General features: G+C 39.1%; 2 protein-coding genes across 4 annotated transcripts; both read right to left on the bottom strand.

Moving 5' to 3' along the window:
- Window positions 1-209: 209 nt before the first annotated feature.
- NUDT7 (nudix hydrolase 7) lies at window positions 210-4,599 on the bottom strand. Of its 2 annotated transcripts, none has more exons than XM_074839702.1 (4): window positions 4,536-4,599; window positions 4,073-4,226; window positions 2,967-3,125; window positions 210-1,070 (listed from the first exon to the last, which is right to left on the bottom strand). In XM_074839702.1, the coding sequence occupies exons 1-4, from the start codon at window positions 4,568-4,570 to the stop codon at window positions 687-689; spliced, it is 732 nt and encodes a 243-aa protein (XP_074695803.1). In that variant the 5' UTR covers window positions 4,571-4,599; the 3' UTR covers window positions 210-686. The 2 variants fall into 2 exon arrangements, with proteins under 2 accessions (XP_074695803.1, XP_074695804.1); XM_074839703.1 differs by having other exon boundaries at window positions 4,073-4,223; window positions 4,536-4,598.
- Window positions 4,600-5,883: 1,284 nt separating this feature from the next.
- LOC141929680 (hypoxanthine-guanine phosphoribosyltransferase-like) lies at window positions 5,884-14,915 on the bottom strand. 2 transcript variants are annotated; one of them, XM_074839466.1, is made up of 9 exons: window positions 14,769-14,915; window positions 11,290-11,396; window positions 10,651-10,834; window positions 9,714-9,776; window positions 9,164-9,181; window positions 8,857-8,939; window positions 7,761-7,807; window positions 7,005-7,081; window positions 5,884-6,102 (listed from the first exon to the last, which is right to left on the bottom strand). In XM_074839466.1, exons 1-9 carry the CDS (start codon window positions 14,784-14,786, stop codon window positions 6,055-6,057), a joined length of 645 nt encoding a protein of 214 aa, XP_074695567.1. In that variant the 5' UTR covers window positions 14,787-14,915; the 3' UTR covers window positions 5,884-6,054. The 2 variants fall into 2 exon arrangements, with proteins under 2 accessions (XP_074695567.1, XP_074695566.1); XM_074839465.1 differs by lacking the exon at window positions 14,769-14,915 and having other exon boundaries at window positions 11,290-11,495.
- Window positions 14,916-23,446: the final 8,531 nt, after the last annotated feature.

Here is a 23,446-nt window from a genome sequence, read left to right on the forward strand (position 1 = left end):
GAAAAGGAAACTCCCTCTAGGAGCTGAGTGAGTGATGCTAACAAGATTCTGAGAACCAAAGTTCAGCACTGTTGCCTGTATACCAAGTTTTCCATAGCCTGCAGAATTTCCTTGTGAGAAATGTTAAACTGAGCAAGAGTAATAAAATTCATTAAACCTCCCTCTTCCCTCCACAAGCGCAACCAAAACAAGACTCTGAAAGCACTTGCCACCTTTTATATTTTTATTGTGCATTTGATAAGTGATTTGAAGATACCACACAAGACTGTATGCATTATGTTATCCATACGTAGTATGCCACACAGTAAGAGACAGACCCCCAAAAGTTTTCATATTCAAACAGACAAAAATTAGATAAAATACAATTATCTCATTATACAGAGAAGGTAAACCACAGAAAGTGTCTTAGATCATACAAAACAAGGCAGAAACTGAAACAGATCCTCCAAAACTTATATTAAGTCCATCAAAATTACCATGTGCTTTTGGCAGCTCTAAAACAGATTAAAAATTATATGAATCTAGTTAGGGCTTGGCAACTTAAAAATATTATTTAATAATAAATTTTAATAAGTTCCCAATTCAGAAGAAATTGAAGTGTGAAATTCAATCAAATAATAGGTACAGAGGGAATAAACAAAACCCTTTCTGCTCCTTCACTATAAATTAATTGCCAGACCAGTCTGTCACAGGTTACTCTTCTTTCTTTCATGTAAGGATGCATATAAATTCCAGAAGTTATCCTCAGCGGATGAAAGTAAGTTGTCAAGATCATAATCAACTTCATAGGTGGGTCTCTCTCCAAAAATTACAAGAGCAAGAAATACAGCAAAGTGTGCAGTAAGTCCCCATATCCTGAATGACATTTTATGTTCCTGGTCATCATATGTAAAACTGTGCATCCAAGTTAAGGAACCAGATGAGCTTTTATAAGGCACGGTCTTGTAATTTAAGGGCTTGACGAAGTACTCCAATGGCACAACAAAAACATCACTCACTTCATCTGGATTAGGAGTGGCCTGGAATGTGTCCTCTATAAATCCTACAACTGGTGTCACCAAGTGATTCATCTAAAAGGAAAACAAAACAAAACAAAAAACCCCAAAAAACCCAAACACTAAGTTTGTACCAATTAAAAGAATGTTCCTTATTTTAAAAACACTTCATATGTTACAAGAAACCTATTAAGTATGTTTAACTGTAATGCAGTTAGTCTCTCTAATGGCAAGATATTTATATTTGATCTTAAATATATTTTAATCAATCTTGAATTTTCTTTTTATAGTTGTTAAATGTGTTTTTACTAATATTCTGTTCATCCTGTATAATCATATAGCAGTTAAAAAGGTTTGTCAATCAGCTACAGAAATAAAAAACATGCATGCTCTCTCACAAGTCTTCCTTATTTATTTTGGTAAGTTCTGATTTTAATTCAAATTTTCCAAATCACTTATGCTTTATCCTATTTCTGTATCTAATTTCCTAGGATACTGGCATTTCCCTAGCATATAGTAGTATTTTCCTACAGATACAGAAATATGATAAAAGTATATTTAGCTATAAAATATATACACTTTTTGGAACTGCTCATTTATAGACATTTTTATTTTAATCTCTTCTTCCATAGGGAGGCACAAATCTATTGAAATAGTAACTTGCATAAAGAGGACACCAAAATTCTTTAGGATATGTTGCTAGTTCTATTTATTCATACCAACAAAGCATCATTGTTAAACAGAAAGCAGTAACAGCAAAACTCAACATTTGTGCTATTTGATGCAAGTCTGGAGAGATTCCATCCAAGCCAGAAGCACTTGGAATGTACATACAGAGAAGGCAAAGTAGAATCCAACAGGCAAAATTTTTATGGTCCAGGACCACATGATCTTTTTTATTGACTGAGGCAATTTGCTGGAAAACACTGAGAAGAATTATAAAAGGTAAATTGATTCTTTCTACATATAGCCTCTGAACTATGTGGTTTTAATGTTATCTGTGCAGAAATTATAATTTAAGAAGTTATAGTTCTTTTTTTTAATGGGGGAGGGTATTGCTAATAGCAAGTGGCTAACAGATACAAAAACAAGCAGTAGGCCTATTAATAAAAAGAAACCATTACCTGAAGAATAAAAATAGTCTTTTGAAACAATAATCCCTCTGTACTATGGGAAAACTGATCCTATGTGGCACTGAATATTGTTATTGAAGTTGGCAGCCTGTTAACTTACAGTGACTTACACTCAAAAGACACCTCCAGAAGAGAAGTCTCCTTGCTAGAGTTCCACACAGAATCACAGTTCACATAACCTCCAGAAGACCCTTTCCACCCGAATTAACCCTGCTTTGAGCAGGATATTCACTGAGAAAACTTTGAGGTTCCATCAGGCTGCTGAGGGCCTTGTCTGGATGAGTTCTGCGTATCTCCAAGGACAGACATTATACAGCCTGTCAGGAAAACCTGCTCCAGTGTTTGGCTAACCTCAGGGTATATTCCTTGCATCTCATCAGAATTCCACTTGTTGGTGCTTGTGTCCATTGTCTTGAGTCTGACATCATCTTTCCTACAACCACCCAGAAGGTAGCTTAAGGGAGCCACTAGATCCCCTGCTAGCTTCCTGTGCTTCAGGCTGAGCAAATCCATTTCTCAGCCTCTCTTCATAATCCCTGTGCTCCAGCACCCTTACTCCCTTTGTGGCTCTCTGCTAAACTCTCACCAGTTTACCACTGTCTTTCTGGTACTCCAGTGTGTCCACAACAGGCCATGGTACACCAAATGTGGTCTCACAAATACCAAACACAGAGCAGGAATCTTCTCCCTTTGCTCTGCTGGTATCACAGGCTGCGCAGTTTAAGAAGTGGTGGTTATCTGCAGTTACAGGTTTGAAAAGTCATTATCAACCTTACAAAAGAAAATAACCCAAGCTTATTTTCTAATGATATGCTAACTTACTCAGTTTATTGCTTACTTTATCAATTCCAGGCACAAGCCTACAGATGACTTCCACCTTCTCTGGCTGGAGTCCCACTTCTTCTTTAGCTTCCCGGAGAGCAGTATCTATTTCATCTTTATCAGTTGCTTCCCTTTTACCTCCTGGAAAACACACTTGCCCTGGTGATCTCCTCAGCTAGAATTTAAAGGAGGGATTGTTAAATATAACAAGTTTTACGTTTCTTCTTGGATCCATACAGGCACTTGTTCACACTGCAGAATCACTTTATCTTTCCAGTCAAAGCAGCTGGAAATGGTGGTTAAGAAGTTTATGCAGATCAGAAGAAATGTGCCTTAGCAAGAATCACACAGGACAGTTGGGCCTACACCCAACTGATCCATAAACACTATCAGAAATACACGTATCACTTGCACAGTATTGTGTAATTCCTACTATACACTCTGCTTCTTCAAAATTTATGTATTTTATCATCTTTCTTGCAGAAGAGATGGACAGATGAATCTAGACAGACAACTTGAATAGCGAGATTAAAATACTCAAGGTTAAGAGCAAGAATTTCCAAAATACACATTTAAATAATGTACCTCTGAGTACATTATAGTAATAGGCTTGCGCATCAAAGATCAGGAAAAAGCCCATTTAGAGTTAGTTTATCAGCTAAGTAACTGAAATTACTCGGGTTCTAAAATTTCTAAGAAAGACCCTGAAAAACTTTTCCAGCCATGGAAAAACAGACAAGTAAATAATATCTGAATACAGGCAGTTGACGGGGGGGGGGGGGGGGATGAATGGAAAACAAGAGTTGTAAAAGAAAACAAAATGCTGTCAGAAGGGTTCTGGGGGACGTGGGTTGTTGCTTTTCCTTTCATATACGATAATATTAAATGCAAGTTGAAAGGCCACATTAACAAAAGCTGTACTGCACTGTCAGTTTTCTTAAGCAATCAAAATTTCCCTTCCTGATCTGGAAATCATCTTCCACTGTCACAGGTTTCTGGGCATCCGGCATTCTTCTGGCATGTGAATGCCTGACTCATCGGTGTGTAACAACAGCTGCTCGTGGCCTGGGCACGCTGCCCGGGCTGGCGGCTGAGGAGCGGGCCCTGCGCCCTGCCACCCACCTGCATGGACCTGACGGTGAGCAGCAGGTGCAGCCTCCCCTCCCTCACCACCAGCGGCAGGAGGACGGAGGCTCTGGGCAGCGGCAAGCGGGAGAACCTGTCCCCAACGTCGAACTCCCTCAGGCGGAGCCTGGCTTTCTCTTTTAAACTCCTTCTGGAAGCAAACAGAGAGGAGGCGCCGTGGCAGCGCGCGGCGGTGCCCGGCCCCCCGCCGGCCGGGGCAGGTGTGTTCCCCTCAGGGCCCCCCGCTCGGGCCGGCTGCAGCCGGCGGACCCGGCAGGGCCCGGGACCCGCGCCACAGAGGGCGCTGTCGGCACCGCCGTCCCCTCCCGCCAGGCCCAGGGCGCTCTCTCCCCTCCGCCGCCTTCCTTCCGGGTTCGCCCCGCAGCTGCCGGGGAGAGCGGGGGCTGCGGGCGGGGAAGCACCCACGGGCAGCGGAGGAAGGGCCAGGTACGACCACTACCTTTCCAGCTCGCCCTCTCGTTCCGCAGCCGCCATCTTTAGCACTCCCGAGCCGAGAACGGACTTTCCCCTTCCCTCCCGCCCCCCACCCGTGACGGGCAGTTCCCCCAATCAACACGCGAGATCGCCGGGCTCCGCCTTCTGATTGGCGGCGGGCAGGGCACGCCCCCGCAGGACGGCTGTGGGCGGCCTTCCCGCTCCTGGGCGGGCGTCACGCGCCGCCGAGGCGGTCGCTGAGGCGAGGGCTGGACCGGGGCAGTCGCCGCGGTCCCTTCCCTAGGCCAGCGACAGTTTCCGCGGGCTACACTGACCCGGAGGAGAGCGGCGTTAGCTGCCAGCTGTCCTCGCTCCAGCTGGCAAGAGCAGAAACCCGCGGGGCGGTTTGGCATCGCGTCCCGCCAGCGGCGTCCGTGGCCCGCCCTCAGAGGGACAAGGGCGGCGGCGGCGGCGAGCGGGTAGCGCTGGGCTCCAGAACGAGCTTTTAGGTAAAAGGGCCCTTTCGTATAGGCACTAGCATGCCTCCTCTCACCCGCGTTAAGGGGCGGGTAACAGGACAGGTCACAGCCTCTGGCTCTCAGGGGCTCTAGAAAACGCCATCGCACACCTGTCACAGCCCGGTCACCTGTAGCCCAGGGCTCTTAAAAGCTAAAGGATATCAACGGGCCCCGTTGAACACAGACGCCTAGCTCAGTACTCTTAATTCACAATGGGAAAACAAACCCGCCAAGGTCTCAGCTTACTTTAATCATTTAGTACACGTAGGAAACAATGAGGTGTCAGACTGCCTCAAGCTTGGTGCAGGTTTCTGGGTAGTAGAATTTAGCTTCCAGTTCTCGTTAGAGACACACAAGTAGCAGAAGTAATTTCCTGCTATAATGGTTTATCATCCAGTCTTAACAGCTAGTAATCAGTGTTACCTGCGTTTCAACTAACACCACACTGGTAGAACCAACACATCATCCTTCAAAAGACAACACCCCAGGTTACAGAGAAGGTGTAAGAACTAATTTCAGTGTAGTTACCTTACTGCTTACTTCTTTTTTACCATTATATTATGCTAAAGAACCAGATGTGTTTTCCATGTAGTATGCACCTTGTATAGTTGACTTAATTAACCTCAATTAACCTCAAGTCCTTAAATGCTTATTTGTTACATAAAGTACATGTGTATATATTTACACACACAAGCTCACAGGTAAAAATAAGTGCAGTTTATATACACAATACACATAATGTGTTACTTCATATGGTAAATGAAAACCCAAATATAATTACATACACGTGTACATGTCCTGGCTGTGGCCTCTGTGATTCCAGCAAAATATAATATCCAGTTTATGGCCAGTATTCTCATTCACATTTAAGGTGTTTTACATAATCATTATAGGAAAAAATATATATATAGAATAGTGTCTTTAGAAAATGTAGTTCTTAAGTGAAAAGAGTACAATTAGTAGATGACTTATTATTGATCTATATGGCTGTACATGCCACGGAACTGTTGTTCCGGAAGACTGATATCAGATCCTGTATTTCTCTTTGGCTTTCTCTTTCAGAATGCAGATGTGCTAAAACAAAAAATAAAGATACAACTTTAGTCAATCTTTTCTTTCAAAGAAAATGCAAGAATGATTTTCAGTTGTATTCCTAGCATTGTAAGGAAAACACACCAGAACAGTAACCTTTGCGAGTTTACTACTTGCAGTAAAATTGAGATGTTAATATTGCTTCCAAGCTCATCTGTAATTTATAGATTTGTATGTTCTAAAGAGGTCAGGTTTGTTCAATTATTGCATTCTTTTTCATATTGCTTTGCAAAAGCATAGACGCAGTGTGTGTCTTTAACAGAACTGGTTTGTCTTGCTAAAAAGACTTTAAAGTGAAAAGCTTTTCCACTTAACCAGACTTAAAGTACTTTTGAAAATTAAGGAGGAAAAAAAAAAAAGATACCAGCTCTTTCTATCAGTTATGCTCTTTCCAACTCTACTAGACAGTGCTGCCTAAAGAGACTGTAATGGAGCAAATGAAAAAAGATCTTGATGGACGTGCTATACAGTGTAGGAAAAACCTTCACTTAAAGACTTGACTACAAAAGGGCAACATTGGATTTCTTTAAGACAGACAAACATCAAATTAAAGCCAAATTACAAGTTACTTTCTTTTCAGATGGGGCCCGCAGACTGTACGCTGCCAACCACCCTGGAGGATTCAGAATTGGACAGCATGGCTGGGCCACAAGGCTTCTGGCATAGATTCATAAAGAAGTAAGGCATAAAATTCAATGTAAATGCATAAGAACTTTTATCAGCTTGTCACGTTAATAAAGTTTTTGCCCTTTTAGTGGAAGTTTCTAGTCAGATTTAAGTTTTGCTAATTGTTGAAAAGCTCCAAGGATAAGCTAATATTCTTGCTGGTTACCTGTGGTAACAGTCACATATGTAACAGTCGAGGCACACATGTATGTACTTACGTTCAGATCTCTGAAGTATTCATTGTAATCAAGAGCATATCCAACCACAAATTTATCTGGAATTTCAAAGCCTATATCTGTAAGAGAATGCAATTCTTTTTATACTTGGGTGGTGTAAATAGCTTTTAAGTACACAGTTTGTATTCAACACATGCTTCAGCTATTCAAGAGTAATAGCTAACAAATACATCACCTTGCTTTCAAGGTACTTCACATGCTTCTTTAAGAATCAGAGCCATAAATTGATGACAAAGGTTAGAATCTATACCATTCCGATCAGTAGTAATACCATTCAGTTTTAAGAGAATGCATTTTAAGAACAAAATAAGTATTTAAAACGTACTTATGAGGTAGTCCTTGGCAGGACTCACAGGGAGTGAGATTTTAGTTGTGTAACAGTAGATGCATTGCAACTCAGTAGGGATTTTCAGTTTGAAAGCAAGGCAAGTTTAATGCCGGGTCAAAACAAAGGCGTTTTAGGGTCAAAGCCAAACAATACAAAATTAAGGTTTGGTTCTCTTTCTGGGATCTGGTAACAAATAGCCAAACCTGCACGCAGACCAACTGGGGGAAGAAAAAAGGAGGTGGTCATGAGGTTTCATCATGGGGTAGCTGGTCATCAGTTTACAAGTTTTTATGTATTTTCTCACCATTTCTTTTGGCCTTCCTGAAACTTATATGCCAGTTGTCAGACTTACTGCATGAAGTGAAATTATGAGCTCATATTTTGGACAACCAGAAAAACGCAATACTTACAGTCTGGTCTGTAACCTGAACTTTGATGTGTCCTTTTAACAAGCAGGCTGTAAGGCAGAGCAGAGAAGGTTATGTTTTTTAAAATATGTCTTGCTCTAAGCAGTATACTTCACTTCTCCCACTCCTCCCCATAAGCTTCTACAGTCACGCAGTTAAAACAATGATATTATTGTAACAGAAAGAAGTAGTGTTCAGCTTTATAACTGAGGAAGAAGCAAAGGTGCTGATCTAGGTTTATTCTGAAAGTTGAACTGACTCTATTTTACATTTAGTTCTCTTCAATTCTGTAACCCGAATAATTATTTTTTCATGTAGCAAGGTATCAGCAAACTAGAATAGCACGGACAGGTAAGCAAGTCCAAGTGGCATGTAAAGATTTTAGCAAGGAGGGAGGGAGAAGAGGACAAGCTGTGCAACGTCACTACAATTTCTTCCACAAAGTCGTATCCGTCCCTGCTTTTCCTGTGTGCTTCTGAAGAAACAGAGAACCTCCTGGACTGTCACTAGGAGGAGCATAACTGATACATAAAGCAAGAAGTGTTTTTTCAAAGCATGGTTATTACTTGACAGAGACAGGGATATTCCACAAAAAATTCCTTTTTAGAGATCATCTAAGAGCAGATCTAGAATGCCACTTGAAGTCATCTGGCAAGTGCAGACAAACTCTTAGGTTCTGAAAACCTGTATGGCTTGAGGATATTGAGAAAAATTCTCAGTGTTGTAATTCTAGTATTGAGGCAACTGACAACACGTTAAGAAACCCATGGAAAGAGCTGAATTTTCTTCAGACATAAGGAGGTAAGAAACAGGGTATCTGTCAGACTTTATGGACTACACAGAAAGAGCCAGGAAACCTTTTTTTGTTCATTTTAGCAGTAAAGGTGGTAGTGCATATGTGAATTTCCCAGTTTAATAAATACTTAGTTTTTTTCACCAGCTGGATGAGGATTGCTTCCTGCTTTTACTTCCTTTTCTGACAAATTTCAAACCAAACCAAAAACCCCAAACACCCACCAGTATACACTGACTCTTCACCTAAATGGTTTTGCTATATCTTCTCATTACAATGCATTAGTAAGCGGCCATATCATTATACCTTACAACTTTTACCATCTTTGGTTTGTTGTCTTTTAGTTTTGAAAGTAGCGCTTTCATTGTTCTACCAGTCTCAATAACGTCCTGAAAGAGATTAAAAAAAAAAAATTATCCCCTGAGTCTGAAAGAAAAAACAGACTATCAGTGGATTAATTTAAAGCATTCAGCTTAATTTAAACCAGTCAGCAACCCTGGCAGCACAGTAACATAATTAATTGTTGTTTTGTATGCAGTAGATACTAACTTGAAGAATGGGGAGAAAAAAAGTCCATGTTGTTCCCTCCTCCCACACTCCAATCTTTACTTACCTCTACTACCAACACATTCTGGAGAAGATCATGTAGGGAGAGAAAGAAAACAAAATATTTACATGGCAATATTCAGTGATTTATACACCCAGGAAAAGTTTGCATTACAAACTTCAGTTACGTGTAGGTTGCAATTGATTTTCAAAGAAGCTTGTCACTTAACTACTTGCATTATTTTAGTGCTTTCCGAAGAGTCTAAGTATTTATGGAAGCATGAAATACTGTGAGAAAGCCACCTATGTCAGGTTTTATATATTATTCTATGTATAGGAATAACATTCTAGAACCACACTGCATGAGTCAGTTTAAGGTGGTTCATTTCTGGGGGTTATGGGATAAAATGTGGTATAGGATCTTTAGCAACATTCAGTACTGATCACGTTAAATTTCCCCTGAGATCAGTGGAAATTACTCACTGTTTCAAAGCATGGCATTTTAAAACAGCGTTAAGTGGCTGTAAATATGTAGCATCAAAATCTTAACACAGACCTCCTGGAAGAGACACAAGATCTGTTCTTTCCCCTTAGAAGCTGAAGATGCTAATTCATACCTTCCCATTTAGTGTAGACAGTTCTTCACCAACAATACTGATTTTTTCTGTAGGTGAATCATTCTAGGAGAAAGAAGAGAGGGAAGTCACATAAAACATGCTCAAAAGTGTTATATGTGTATGAATGGTGTGCTGCTCTTGCTTTTCACCTATCATATGTCACTTGCAACTTTACGCAGCACTCCTTCAGTAAACAGCTTTTAAGCAGCTGAGAGCGAGAGGAGAGTGAAGTATCAGTGCAGACAGATGTTTGCATGGAACAACAGTACATCCATATTCATGGAATAGACACCATTGCTTTCAACTATTTTTGTTACCGTAGATTTGTTTTAGAATTCCATGAAAAATTTATAGGATATTGTAAACTGTCATATTTAGCATGGCATAAATTTTGATCAGTGCACAGGGCTCTAGCCTTCAAAGAGGGGAGAAAAAAATAGAAAAAAATAGCCAACTTTATAGTAGTTGGCTCAGGCCAACTACATTTGGTTCAGGCAAAAGGTACCTGTTCCCCAACACACAGATTATGAAAACTAGTCTCTCCAATAAATAAAAAAATAATGCAGACAGACAATAAGCAAGTTTCTGCTGCTAAGCTCCTCACCATACTCCCTGCCACCAAAGGGTGTCATGGTAAAGACAGCGCAGAACCTGTATGGAAACTTTGGGCTGGAGAGGAAGATGTTGGAGACCTGACCCTGGCTTTGTCACGTTAAGTATTATGCTATATGATCATTCCAGTGAATATACAAGATCCGTCTGATTGGTGGGGCAGATCAGTAAATGAGTTGCTCTTCAATATGTAGTGAATTGAGCTGCTTTGAACAGGCTATATGCATGAACTCAGTTTTTGTGGAGTTTTCATGTAACCTACCAGCACTCAGAATGTCAATCTATGGGGAGAATCAATTTTTCCAAAGAACAGAAAGTTGCTTACACAGTAGCTTTTTATTCTAACAAAATCCACAGTAATAGGCACAGATTTATCACCATTTTGATTCAGTGCTTTTATATGGTCCAGCAAGTCAGCAAAGAATTTATAGCCTCCTTTAAGGACACAGAGTGCAACAATGTGATGGCTTCCCATATCTTGCATGATATCTCTAGCCAAACGTTCTGTCCTGGAAGGATAAAAAAGAAAATCCTGTGAAGTGTTTTGTATGTCATATTTGTTTGTCCATATATTAAGCAACGTCCAAGTTAAAATTCTGATCTTGCTGTTTGGTTTTTATAACCAGCAAATTTTGAGCACATTAAGACAAAGTTAGTTACATATTTGAATTTCACAAGGTGATGCCTACTCCACTTGACATACTGTTGATTTAATCCACAGATCTAAACTATTCAGGGTAGGAAACCTTAAAGATATTTGAGACAACATGGAAACTTAACTGGGGTTGTAGAGGAATACTCGCCTTAAAACTCCTCTTGCATTATACTCCAGAACACAAGTGTTGCAGCTGCAGGGTTTCTATGTTTCTTATAGTCTATGCAGGGTAGGGCCTCAGTCTTTTTGTTTGGAGGGAAATGGATCATTGGTATCACTATCACTAATCTTTGTTGTTTACCCTCATACCTGTCCAGGATGAGTCCGTGGGGAATGAAGACTCTTTCTAGATCTTCTTCATAATGCTTAGGAATGCAAAATAGATTTTTGTTATAGCCACTTTCTTCATCTCTTATCTGCAAGTGAAAGGCAAATAACTCTAAGAGTAAAAACAGAGCCATACAGGAAAAAACCTTCCAGTCTCTGATAATGCAGAAAAAAAAAAAAAAAAAAAAAAAAGACTCCTCTCCTCTCCTCTCCTCTCCTCTCCTCTCCTCTCCTCTCCTCTCCTCTCCTCTCCTCTCCTCTCCTCTCCTCTCCTCTCCTCTCCTCTCCTCTCCTCTCCTCTCCTCTCCTCTCCTCTCCCAGTAATGTGTCAAAATAAAAATATATCTGAGAGTTTTTAAACTTTCTGATAGGACAATTCACAATGTCTAATAAATTCAGGAGCTAGTGTGCTTGTCGGTATGTGAATGGATAGATAACTACTTTGCCCCTGTCATTATGAGAGAAGTTCTCAACCGTCATCAACTCATAAAGAGCCCCCTCTTGTATTCTCCATTTCCCCTTCTGCAGAGCACAGTAACTTGCTCGTGTGCTAAGCAAGCAAAAATCAAAATTTGTGGCAAATAGATTGGGATTACAGCTTGATCTCCAGTCAGCAGGTGACTTTAGGATGCTGCACTACCTTGACCATCATTTTCCATTGTGTAAAAGAGAAAACCATCTCCTAAGTGTGAATTCACACTGAACTTTTGGCAGAGGTAAGCACATACCAACTGTCAGCTGTCTCAGAGGACAGGGGAGATGACTTACCCCAGAGGAGGAGCTTTGAGGTGGTAGTGGGAAGAGGAGAAGCTGCAGAGGGTGCCCACAGGTGGGAACCAGAGACCTGCTGAGCTGCAGTTCAGCTCGTGGTACTGTTTGCCCTGTTAGCAGGTTGCTCCTCAGCACAGCTGGGGAGAGGCCTAGCTGCTTCCCACAGATCAGGGTCTTAACCATTTTGCCATCAGGGTTTAGAATTACAGTTCTTTCTTCAGTGTGCTGGCTCCAGGCTGTTGCACCCAGAGGTGTCTGGATGTCTAGAAGTTAAATAGTCTCCATTTCAGCTTCTCTTCTGACTAGTCTTTTGGCCCCAAATAGATCAGTGTCTTTGGATTCTACCACCCTTCAAGACCATAATGAATGCTTTGGTCTTTGTTCATTTATGAAGTGGTGGTACAAAAGCAGGCAAGAAAAATTGACTAAGAGGGCTAATATGTAAGTGTTAGAAATAAGACAAAACTCAAATTAGATTGTCATATCTAATATTGCCCTGTTATTGTTAAAATACAGAACTAATAATCAAGGGAAAAATTCAAAGCTGGCTTAAAGCTTCACTAGTGCAAAACAGGTTAACTGCACACCAGTTGCATTCAACCAAACTGGATACAGTGGCTTGCTAATGGACAGCATAGAGCTATAAACTAGGCAGTAATAGCAGGAAGTACTGCTGACAAACAATTTAACACCTGCAAACTGTTTAGACAGATGAATTGTTTTTAATTCTCCTTTTTTGGCATACGAGAGATGAGTGCTTAGGAACAAAGGAAAAATGGCTCATAGGGAACAGGAATAGGTTACTACTTGCAAAACTCACAGCAGTCATAAAAATGAGATAACCAATTACTGCCGTTTATTTTAAATTAGCCACGAATATCCTACTTCATTTAAAGAGAAAACTAGAGAGACAGGTGTTAAGAAGAATTTCAAAGAACAGATTATAGTAGTACAAGGCAGTGCATATAGAATCTCATCCTGGCTGAACTAACAGTATTCTGCAAGTACTCAAAATGGATAGGCCTTGATGTTCCAAGACTTACAGAACAGCCTTGCAGTTGAGCACTGTTTAGAGTGTCAGCAGTACTGTTTTGCCTGGTTTAGTTACTATTTTCTTCGTGGCTGAAGTCAGTGAAGTGAAAGCTTAGGTGAAGGATTGTTTTTAAATTAAGTTTGTTTGTGCTTTGTTCATCTTGGAAGAGATACTGGCAGTTACACTGATATCAGCTGTAGATCAGGCTAGACAGTAGCATCTGTGAGCAGGCTTTAATGCAGTGCAGAACTGCTTGTTGCTGTTTGAGTGTTATATTAACCCCGTTAGCCAGTTTGAAATGGGCTAATTTCTGCCTGTGTGAGGTTGCTAGGGGTGACAGACAGAATATACGTACAGGATATGGGATTCTGTGAACCAGAAGCAGTGACGATAGGACATAATTAGGAGCACTGATCACAGTTAAAAGTGATTATTTGAGACTATTGGAACATATAAGCATAATTTTCTTTTAGAGTACAAAAAAAAGCACCTTTAAGGATAGTCACTGACATGATAAACAGTTTGAAAAGTGCTGTAGGGTGGGTTCTTTGTTTTGTTGTTGTGTTTTGTTTGGTTTTATTGCAAGTTCCCTATCTATTGCATTCTGCATAACTGGAGCTTAAATGCAATGACTTCACTACCTCGATTTGAGAAGTTTTTCTTCTGCCCAATCACGATACTGATTGCCATATTTAGTGGACTTCAGCCTTGCAATTTGCTTTTGCAGTTATAAATTGGGCTTTCATCTGCACAGAGAGCTGAAGTTCAGCCTTGTTGCCAATGAATTTAGCTTCCAGCTGCATTTGATGGGAGGTGTCACAACTGGTTCAGCTCGAGTTGGGATGAGCTTTGTCCATGTTACTGTAACTATTGAATAAAGCTAGTCTTGAAGCATACAGGCCTGCATAGTGATTACTGCTCACAGCTAGTCCAGCAGTGCAGTTTAGTACCTTTTATTTGGTTAACAACTACACTCATTGAGACTATTTTGTGCAAACAATGTCTGCTACATTAATATTGTTTGTTGCTATGTGTGAAGCATTTTTTTAAGGTCTGCTGAAAGGTTCATGAAGAGAACCTTAAGGATTGCATCAGTTTGAGCACATCACCATAGCAACATGCTGCATATACCTTACAGGCTCATAAAAGCATTTTTATCATGGCACATGCTAAATAATACAGTAGCATCCTCTTATAATAAAGCAACCTACTAAACTATCACACAAAGTTGTTAAATTTTTAAATCATGAGCTTATATCTTGAGGAATTGTTTAATTTAGATTCAGTCTCATCTGTTCATTTACTGATGGAGGTTTTTGAGTTTAAGGGGGAAAAAACAAAATTAACTACAGCAACTTTTGCAATAAAGAGATTCATAAATAAGTATTGTTTCATCAGCACAGAATGAAAGAATATGAATATAGGTATATTAAAGTAACATAAATAATGTCATAAATTTGAAAAAAAATTGAGTCTATTAAGATGCCTCTGTTCTGAAAGCCAGTTTTTCTCCTGAGTAAATATAAGAAACAAGGCCTTTCATTAGTCAGCATTTCTAATGTTCTACTATTTTTGCTGAAGCTAACCTCTTCCCCCATACCCAAAGCTCCCTTCGATCAAATAAATAACCAAATGCGAGTGCATTATGCTTTCTTACCTGCAGTCCGTGAGCCATAATCTTACTTTGAACTATGCTATCGGAGAACAAGTTGGTATTATTACTGCAGTTTGTCTTGCTCTATTTTCATCTTGCAGTCAGATCATGACCTGCTTCTAAAAGGTTAAAATTGCCATCCTTCCTACAGGAAGTATTACTTCCTTCTACTAATGCACTGACATCACAATCCCAGGTTTTTACTTAATCAGATTAACCAGAAATAAAATAGGCATGAGCCCTGCTGCAACCAATCAGAGTAAAGATATGGGGAACGAGGGAGATGCAAAAAGGAAGCTCATGAATCAAATTAGTGGGAAGGACTATGTAGGGTAGTGGATTTTTAATTGAAAACACAAATCAGATATTTGATTGTAGCAGGTGGTAATTCAATGGTATGTGTAGAAGGTAATTTTATATACCAGTTTCTTACACAGTATTTGCACGTCCATTGTTGTGATAAAGTCCATATCTTTTTAAAATTCTTGTGCTAACTTGCTGTCAAAAAATCAGTATTTGAATAAACAAAGCCATAATTTTAAAGACAACTTGAAGCAGAGGTCTGCAGCTGCTGGGTCATGGTGAACCCTGTCTGACATTCTTCCAGGTCATTCTTTGATAAAATGAGGGGGGTGATAGTTCCAGTAACATGCTTCACATCATTTATAATCAAATTGTGCTGACATTCACTGTAATCTGATTATTTTAGTGTACCGAACTGCACTATTATCTGGGATTAACATGAAAGTCGTAGATTTCTAAAAATTAATCCTACCAACAAAGTGAGCTAAAGGCAGCTTGCATACAACATGTTACAGAATGTCTTACCAGATTGGGTACATTTTATTAATTCAACTAGTTAGTGTTTTCTTGGGGAGAGGGGACATTAATGAAAAAAGATTTTTCTTGTTTCTTTGTAGTCTTACAGTTGCTTTTCAGATCGTGGCTGAGAACACTTGGGATAATGCAGAAATGCTCTTCCAAGTGGATTAATGGACATATCCACAACTTTCAGTGATATGTTAAATAGTAGTACTATTTGGGAACTATTAATGCCTTGAGGCTACTTGGCCCCTATTTTATGCAGTTAGCAATACCTTCCTTCTATGAGTTCCCTATCATATTCCCTACCTTACGGATGTGAGCTCCCTATCTTGTGAAAAGCCTTGCTTTTCTAATTCCTAGTGTGAAGCACTCCTTTCTAGCTGGTGTAACTTGTGTTCAAAAACCTGGAGAATTTCCTTAACAAGATCCTCCTTTGAGAGGAAACATAACAAAAACCATACATGTAAACAGTGGCAGCTATTGCTTTAGCAGAGATACTCTCCCTTCCTTATCCTCAGGTGCCAAAATGAAGGTGAACAGCAGCAATACTGAGGAATTTATGCAAACATACATTGCCTTTGTGTTTGTGGAGAAAAGCAGAGAAAGAAAAGAAGGGGGAATTCCAGACTAGTTTGTATGTTTCCGCTCTCCTGAGCTTTTCAACCCAGTGTAATTTAGCTGTCCTGAAAGGATGTTGGTGCTCTAGAGAGCCCTGAGAGGATGATGCCATGATAGAATACTAAGTGCTGCAATATTGCTTATGCCGATTGCCCATGTGTCACACCTACAGCTTTATATGACTAATTGTAGGATTTAAAGTTTTTTTCTAATTATTTGCAGGAAAAAAAGACACATACAGGTTTCACATTTATTTGTTGATTCTCATGTAGTTTTCCACATTTAAACAGAATTTAGTGTAGTTTTGCTATGGGTGAGACTACTTGTTTTAAACCTCTTTCTAGTGAAGGGGCTAATTATTGGCACTATTGCAGTTTACAATTTCCATCAGTATAATTGAGCACAATTACTGAAATTACAGTGAAGAAATCATTATTGTGTGCATATCTGATATGATCTGTAGCACCCACTTTAGCTCTCCCCCTTTGTCAAATGCTCTGTTCTTCACTATATTATGTAATTTTTTGTGTGTTAATCTTGGTATAGGTAAACCTTGACTGCAGATCACACATACTAGGCAGCCTTCCCTCTGAACAGGCCATCTTAAAATATTCTCAAGCGTAATATGTATGCTTTGGTTCTGTCTATTAGAAGACCACCTCTGTTATGTAAATTAATAAATCCCTGAAATCTTTACTTGAGGCAAGTTTGATTCCACATTACTCACATTTTTAAAAATTATACACTGGACCTTGCAAATCTTTGTGTCTCCTTTAGGCACCATACTGTTTGATCTGATTTGAACTGGGCCCAGTTCTAAAGTCCTGTTTAATTCTGTTTCAGAAAAGGATTACAGAAAATCCCTCCCACTGACTTTATTTCTGAGTTTTTGCTGCATTGGGAGTAATGTCTAAGCTACAAATGAGCAGTGACTTTTTGACTAGAGTCCATGTTTAGAAAGAGCAGAAGAATTTCATTCATAAGGGGTGCATGCATATGTATGCATGTATTATATAGTTATATTATTATCAAATTTTCTTAAGAAATACTGATTTCTCTTTAGGGAAACTGACAACAAAAGTCACTGTTGTGACATTGCTTTGTGATGTGGGCATCTGTTCAGCTGGAATGAGATTCCTCTAGTTGAACTGGGAAAATAGGAGTATTCTACTATAATCCCCGTAGCTGGAAATGTCAGACAGGCTACCACATGACCTCCAAAATTTTATGAAAGCATTCATGAGAAATAGTCAGGCCAACAGCCCATGTGGGGAAAAAATTAGATTTTGAAACTCTGGGAGACTTGAAATAGAAAAGTTTAGTGTTGGGAAAAACATGCTCTTATTAAACTTTAAACTGGTTCGAGAAGCCTCTGTTTACCTGAAACTCAGAAAACTACTTCCCAGATCATATTTATTTGAACGAATTTAGGATTCTCAGTAAATTGCGTAGAACCATAATAGTAACCACATACCACTATCACCTGGCAAGTACTTGAAAATCCAGTAAATGTGTTAGTGGTCTCAATTAGTGGTCTGAAATTTGCATTATGAAAGTTACTGCTACAATGAATGTTTTTATTGTCACGTTCTGAAGAAAGAAAAATTCACAGGTGAAAGTTTATGCTAAGACAGCCCTTTGTCATTGCTGAATAATGAAAATAGAATGTAGCCAGTTGGCATCCTTAGATGGTTTCTCAGTTGTAAATTATGTGATTATACTCCCATAGGAAAGAACAGAAAAGTTTTAAGTGTGTGTGCATGTGTTCCATATAGGAGCCCCAAGTGCCTCTTTTTAAAGCTGAATGTTCTGAGGAAACCAGTGCACCAGGCAAGTCGGCTTTCAACTTATTGCCCCCCTCTAAATAACTAAAAGAGCCAGTAAGTGTTGCCCATACAGACTGGAGATTAATTAGATCAACATTGATAGCTTGGTAAAACAGCTGCCAGTCAATACAGAACAACACTGCTCTTGTCCTTGCATCTGTTCCCTGAACTACTGAATCAATAATTAGTTTTTTCAGGACATGGTTTTGCTGTTCACAAACCTCTTTACATACCTAAGTTTGTTAAACAGTTTTACATTGTATTACAGGTTGAAATAACTTGTCTTGAGATGGTTGCAATAACTTTAAAGGTCCTCAAGAAACATTGTATAGGTACTAATTAAGTCCTGTCAGGCATTCAGTTTTAATTATTTTAAATCAGAAGGCAAATAACATGATACTGGATGTATTGTACAACTGTTCCATACTAAAACCTTACAAATAAAACATCAGAGAAAGTGTCCACTAGAGGGAAGCCTCTACCATGGAAGAGAATACTTGCCAAAGGGGAAGAAAAAACCTACATTTTATGAAGCAAACTTTCTAGACTAAGAAACTCTGTGTTTAGTTAATAAGTGTAGAGGTGTCTCACCGAAATGCAAATACAATCAGGTAATTTAAAACAGGCATCTTAAATATTTAGACCAGTTCTGAACTTGTATAATTGTGGATTACAGGAAAACTGCTCTGATTGGCACTGCTGAAGACTTGACGCATGGGCTCCATGTTCCAAGTGGCTGACAAAGCCTTAAATTAAAACTGAGCACTTCTATTCAGTGTCTGGTTATTAGGAAACCTGATTAATACACTTTGAAATTACTCGACTTCAGTAATTTGGGGCCCATCCGAAATCTGGTTTTTGTTTGGCACTTTTTAAGTCTTAGGTGAGACCAGCTGCTTAATTAGTTTGCTAAAAGCTGTTTGGAAAAACCACACTGCACATCCCGTGGTAAACAGTGCATGTTTGCAATTAGAAATTAGAAACTTCATACTTTCCTTGGCTATTTTCTGTCTGGTCTGAATATAAGATTTTTATTGTTTTACTGAAACAGAAAAGTGATCTGAGTCTTAACCAATATTGGACATATATAAATGTGTGCTTGAAAAGGTCTTCTACTTTTACAACTCCTCTAATACCCCCAACATCTAGCAAACACAGACTGATTGATGACAGAACTTGGAGGAAACACTCCTGTAAAAGGTGACTCAGATTTAAGTTTGAATAATTCTTGAAAATACCCTGACACCAGTCCTTAAATAGATGAATGACAAATTCTGCAGACTCAGGACATTCTGATTGCTGATCTAGAGGAAATGTACAATATTTATTAACAGTCTTTCCGGCCATAACATAAATGGTGGAGTGACTGTGTGAAGGAAACCTTTACATACCTTTTGCTACATTTGTTTTATAGATAGGAAAAACGTTTCAGTCTCCTGGACTGTCTATATTAGAAAGTAATTTTGAGAGAGGATCTGATTAGGACTGGGGCAATACAGCAGAGAGACAAGGAGTCAGGACTTCTGGATTTTATTCACAGCTCTGACACACTGCTTATTTGCTGTACGACCCTGGCCAATTTGTTTTCCTGACTGCTCCTGTTGTACCTCTGACCTTCCTATGTGCCTGCTTTTCCCCCGTTGCCTCCTGTAATCAGCTGACCTTAGTTTTCTGAGACTTCTCTCCTGTGGGCTACACAGGTCGTTGTTATTTTTGGGAAGGTGCCATTTAAGAAACACTGTTGCTGTCATTAGCCAGTGGTCAAATTAATGATTTGTAAAAAGATTGTGGTCTATATACTTAAATATTAAAATGCAGTTATAGTTTAATATGTCAGTGAGCAAACATGAGTTGCTCCATAACTGCCATAGTGTCCAGTGTGCCTGATCAAGTTCTCCCCCACCCCCCAACAGCTGGATGAATTGTTTTACCTAGGGAGCAATGGGTGGTCCAGGAAGCAGTCTGCTCTGCTCTTGGGGAGCTGGACTCGTCTTCGCTACAGAGATGTTTAATAAAAATATTTGTTGAACAATGGCTTTATCTGAGTGTGTGATCACAGCTGTTTTATTTTAGCAATGTAACAGCAATAACAATTAAATCCATATTCCTCCTTGGATATTTATTTTCCTGAATTCATTCTTAGTGCGGTGAAAGAATTTGGTGTGAATTGCCGGGTTAAAATAGAACTGCATGTAGTGGATTTCAGATTACTAGGATTACCTTTGTATGATTTTTCTATTACTTGAGACCTTAAAACGTAGTATAAAAATACATACCACAGAGAGGCCATGTTTTAAAATATTCTAAAATTCTTCCCTCTAGTTTTTTCTAATCACTATTTTTAATTGTTAAGAATGTTCTGTTCTGCAAAGCCATGTTTGACTATTAGAAAAGCTCAGTGCCATCTTCCCATAACAGCATGTAAGAAAAATGTGGACTATGCATTTTGGTAAAATAAAAAAAATGCTCTTTTAAAATACCATGCAATTACTGCATTCAAATAATGATAGCTCATCTCTAAATCTCACTTTTATAAAACCAGCTACTTCAGTGTTGCCAGTGCCTTTTGTTGAGATGTTGAATTGAAGATGACACTTTTGTATGAGCTTGCTTAGAAAGATTTTACTGCTGCTGCTTATGTTTACTTATAGGCGATTCCAGTGGTCAGCAGCTTGCAGTGAAACCCACTGCTAGTGTTCATTACCTGTGCAGGCTTGCCCACAGTCTAAGAAGGGAATTCAGTGCTGGTCAGTACAGTTTCATAAGCCAATGGAGGGAAAAAAGAGCAAGCTTCTATTACTGATTCTCAAGTTTTCAATTCCTTCTCAGATCTCCATCAAAGTACTCCAGTTACTGCCTGTTGAACCTGATGGATCTGTTTACATAGTTGAGCATCTGAATTCCACAGGGGGCCTGCACCATTGGAAAGTCAGTACATCCTAGTAAAGATGTTCATAGAATCATAGAACAGCCCAGGTTGGAAGGGACCTTGAAAGATCATCTGGTCCAACCTTTCGTGGGAAACAGAGCCTAGATGAGATTATCTAGCACCCCGTCCAATAGCATCTTGAAAACCTCCAGTGAGGGGAATTCTACCACATCCCTGGGGAGATTGTTCCAATGAATGATTGTTCTCAATGTAAACATTTCTTTCTTCTATCAAGATGAAACTTCTTCTGGTTCAACTTGTATCCTTTGCCCCTTGTCTTCTCCATGTGACACCTTGTGAAGAGGGAGCCTCCGTCCCTGAGCAGCTGCCCTTTAAGTACTGGAATACTGTGATAAGGTCCCCCCTGAGCCTTCTCTTCTCCTCCAGGGAGAAGAGACCTTAACTCCTTAAGTCTGTTCTCCCTTTGATCATCTTTGTGGCCCTCTTTTGGACCTCTTCAGTATGTTATAATATGCCTTTTTCATACAGCTGAAGACTTTGTCTTTTTCCACTTCCAGCACTCGAATTTCATGCCTTCATTCCTTGCAAGTTTTCGCTTATTCTAGTAATGAGAGAAGAACTTCCTTTGTCCTAAAATCCTGTCACCTTATTCACTGAACTCATTTCCACCTGGTTCTTGCATCTCACAAGTAGTATTACAGCTTTTCCACTGTAAAAGAATAATCTCATTCTCTTCATCAGCTACCTTCTTTCTATTCTCCCATCACATACCACTTCTACTTTCTCTCCATTCACTGAGTTATCTTTATGGGAAGCGTTAGTGCTATCATTTCTTGATTTTGCACTCATGACGGCTTTTGACCTGGTTATGTCTTCCTCCTTGAACACTTGTCCTTGTTTTGCTTTTGATTTCATTATCTCCTTCCACTCAACAGTTTCCGATCTCTGTAATATATTTTATTTTCTCTCACATTTTTTAAGGGAAAGCTATAGCACAAAAATAAGCAAGATCTACTTCCAACATAATTCACTTTTATCCCCATTAGGGATAATAAAAAGTCATTCCTTAATTGAAATGAATGGATTATGCCCTCAATGCACATCATGCGTTCTGAAAAAGGATAAGTTGTCAGCACTGATATTTCTGAAACTGCTTTATTTGCCCTTTCAAAAATCTTTTGCCAGTGTTTAGAAAGGGTGCAAGAAAAAAAAAATAATTGTTACAAGCGTCTTCAGCTCTGCTTTCCTTTTGAAGTCATCATTCTAACCTAGTGCAAGGCCAGGTCTTGTTTATGTAAAATGTATAAAGTGTTACAGGTTAAATCTCCTGTCATACAAAGTCATATGTGAAATACTGATTTATTCTGTGCAAAACCATACATTTTACATAGGACCAAATCTGGAATATTTGCTACAAGCCACCTCATTGAAATTGGTTGGGTTTTAAGGCATTTAAGTAAATTAGATATATAACTCTCAGCATTTCTGAAGATACTAGCCTTCCACTGACAGCCAGCTTCTATTCCCAGTTCATTATGCCTCAGGTTTTCAGGCCTAGGTATTTGTATTACTTGTATGTCACCTTTACTCTGACCAGAATTTGAAAAAGGGGGTATGTAGTTTTGTGACTACACAGAATTTAGTAGGATATAGAAAAGATTTTTAATCAAACACATTGTTTCACGGTTCCCTTATGCTATTTTAATGGCTTTGATCTGTGAGAAAATTAATAAAACCAGAATGTGAATTGTTGAAAATGAATGCAGTTCTACTGTAGTTAATTTACTTTAAGATGTGTATTCAATGATAGTTAAACCTATGCCATAGTTTAAAGAGTGGAATTAATGTTATCTAAATTTTAACCCTCAAATAATAGTAATAGTAATATTTAAAATGTAATAGTTAAGTCTTGTGCTTCTTTATATCACATTGGTTTGTTTGCAAGAGATTGACAAAATCCAAATTTTTCATTTATGAACAGTCTTTTTTCATCTAAGACTGTTTATCCAGTTTGACATATTGCCAGACTGGCACTCTTATATGCCCCAAACTCAGTGAAATTAATTTCCTATTCATTCTCATAATGACAGTGGGTGTGTTATTCAATAAGGACAAGTTAGGTTTGTTTTCAACTCTCCTAGAAGCACCTTGACTCAGAGCAGAAAGCTTGTATGTCATCAAAAGGATCTTCCAAGCCTATTAATAAGGAAGAACCACGCAAGTTTTTATGGTACAGGGAACACAGCAACTGGTTTTTGCTCTGTTCAACCATTCACAAGAGTGTGTCATAATGAAGCTAAAAACCATGGTTGAATATTAATGAAGGCAAATAGCATACATTCTTCCCTCCTTAACTAGTCTTTTCCACATTTCATTTGGGTGTATGCCAAAACTGACATAAAACTAATAACTGAGAGAGCCATCTTATGTAACATTGTGTGATACCCCCACGTGACATGGCAACTTTTCTTTTTGCTTTGTTGCTGTTAACATGCATTTCAGGAAGTGCCATCCAGCACTGA

This window comes from Strix aluco, chromosome 14 (genome assembly GCF_031877795.1).
Source record: "Strix aluco isolate bStrAlu1 chromosome 14, bStrAlu1.hap1, whole genome shotgun sequence".
Lineage (NCBI taxonomy): Eukaryota > Metazoa > Chordata > Aves > Strigiformes > Strigidae > Strix > Strix aluco.

Excerpts from the sequence above, each read along its gene's own strand:
- NUDT7 (XM_074839702.1), bottom strand. The coding sequence starts at position 4,570 with ATGGCGGCTGCGGAACGAGAGGGCGAGCTGGAAAG. Across the intron at positions 4,227-4,535 it reads CGAGAGGGCGAGCTGGAAAG|AAGGAGTTTAAAAGAGAAAG; the intron begins GTAGTGGTCGTA and ends GTTTGCTTCCAG. Across the intron at positions 3,126-4,072 it reads TCACCGTCAGGTCCATGCAG|CTGAGGAGATCACCAGGGCA; the intron begins GTGGGTGGCAGG and ends TTTAAATTCTAG.
- LOC141929680 (XM_074839465.1), bottom strand. The coding sequence starts at position 11,441 with ATGGCTCTGTTTTTACTCTTAGAGTTATTTGCCTTTCACTTGCAGATA. Across the intron at positions 7,082-7,760 it reads TTCAGGTTACAGACCAGACT|ATATAGGCTTTGAAATTCCA; the intron begins GTAAGTATTGCG and ends ATTCTCTTACAG. Across the intron at positions 6,103-7,004 it reads AATACTTCAGAGATCTGAAC|CACATCTGCATTCTGAAAGA; the intron begins GTAAGTACATAC and ends TTTTTGTTTTAG.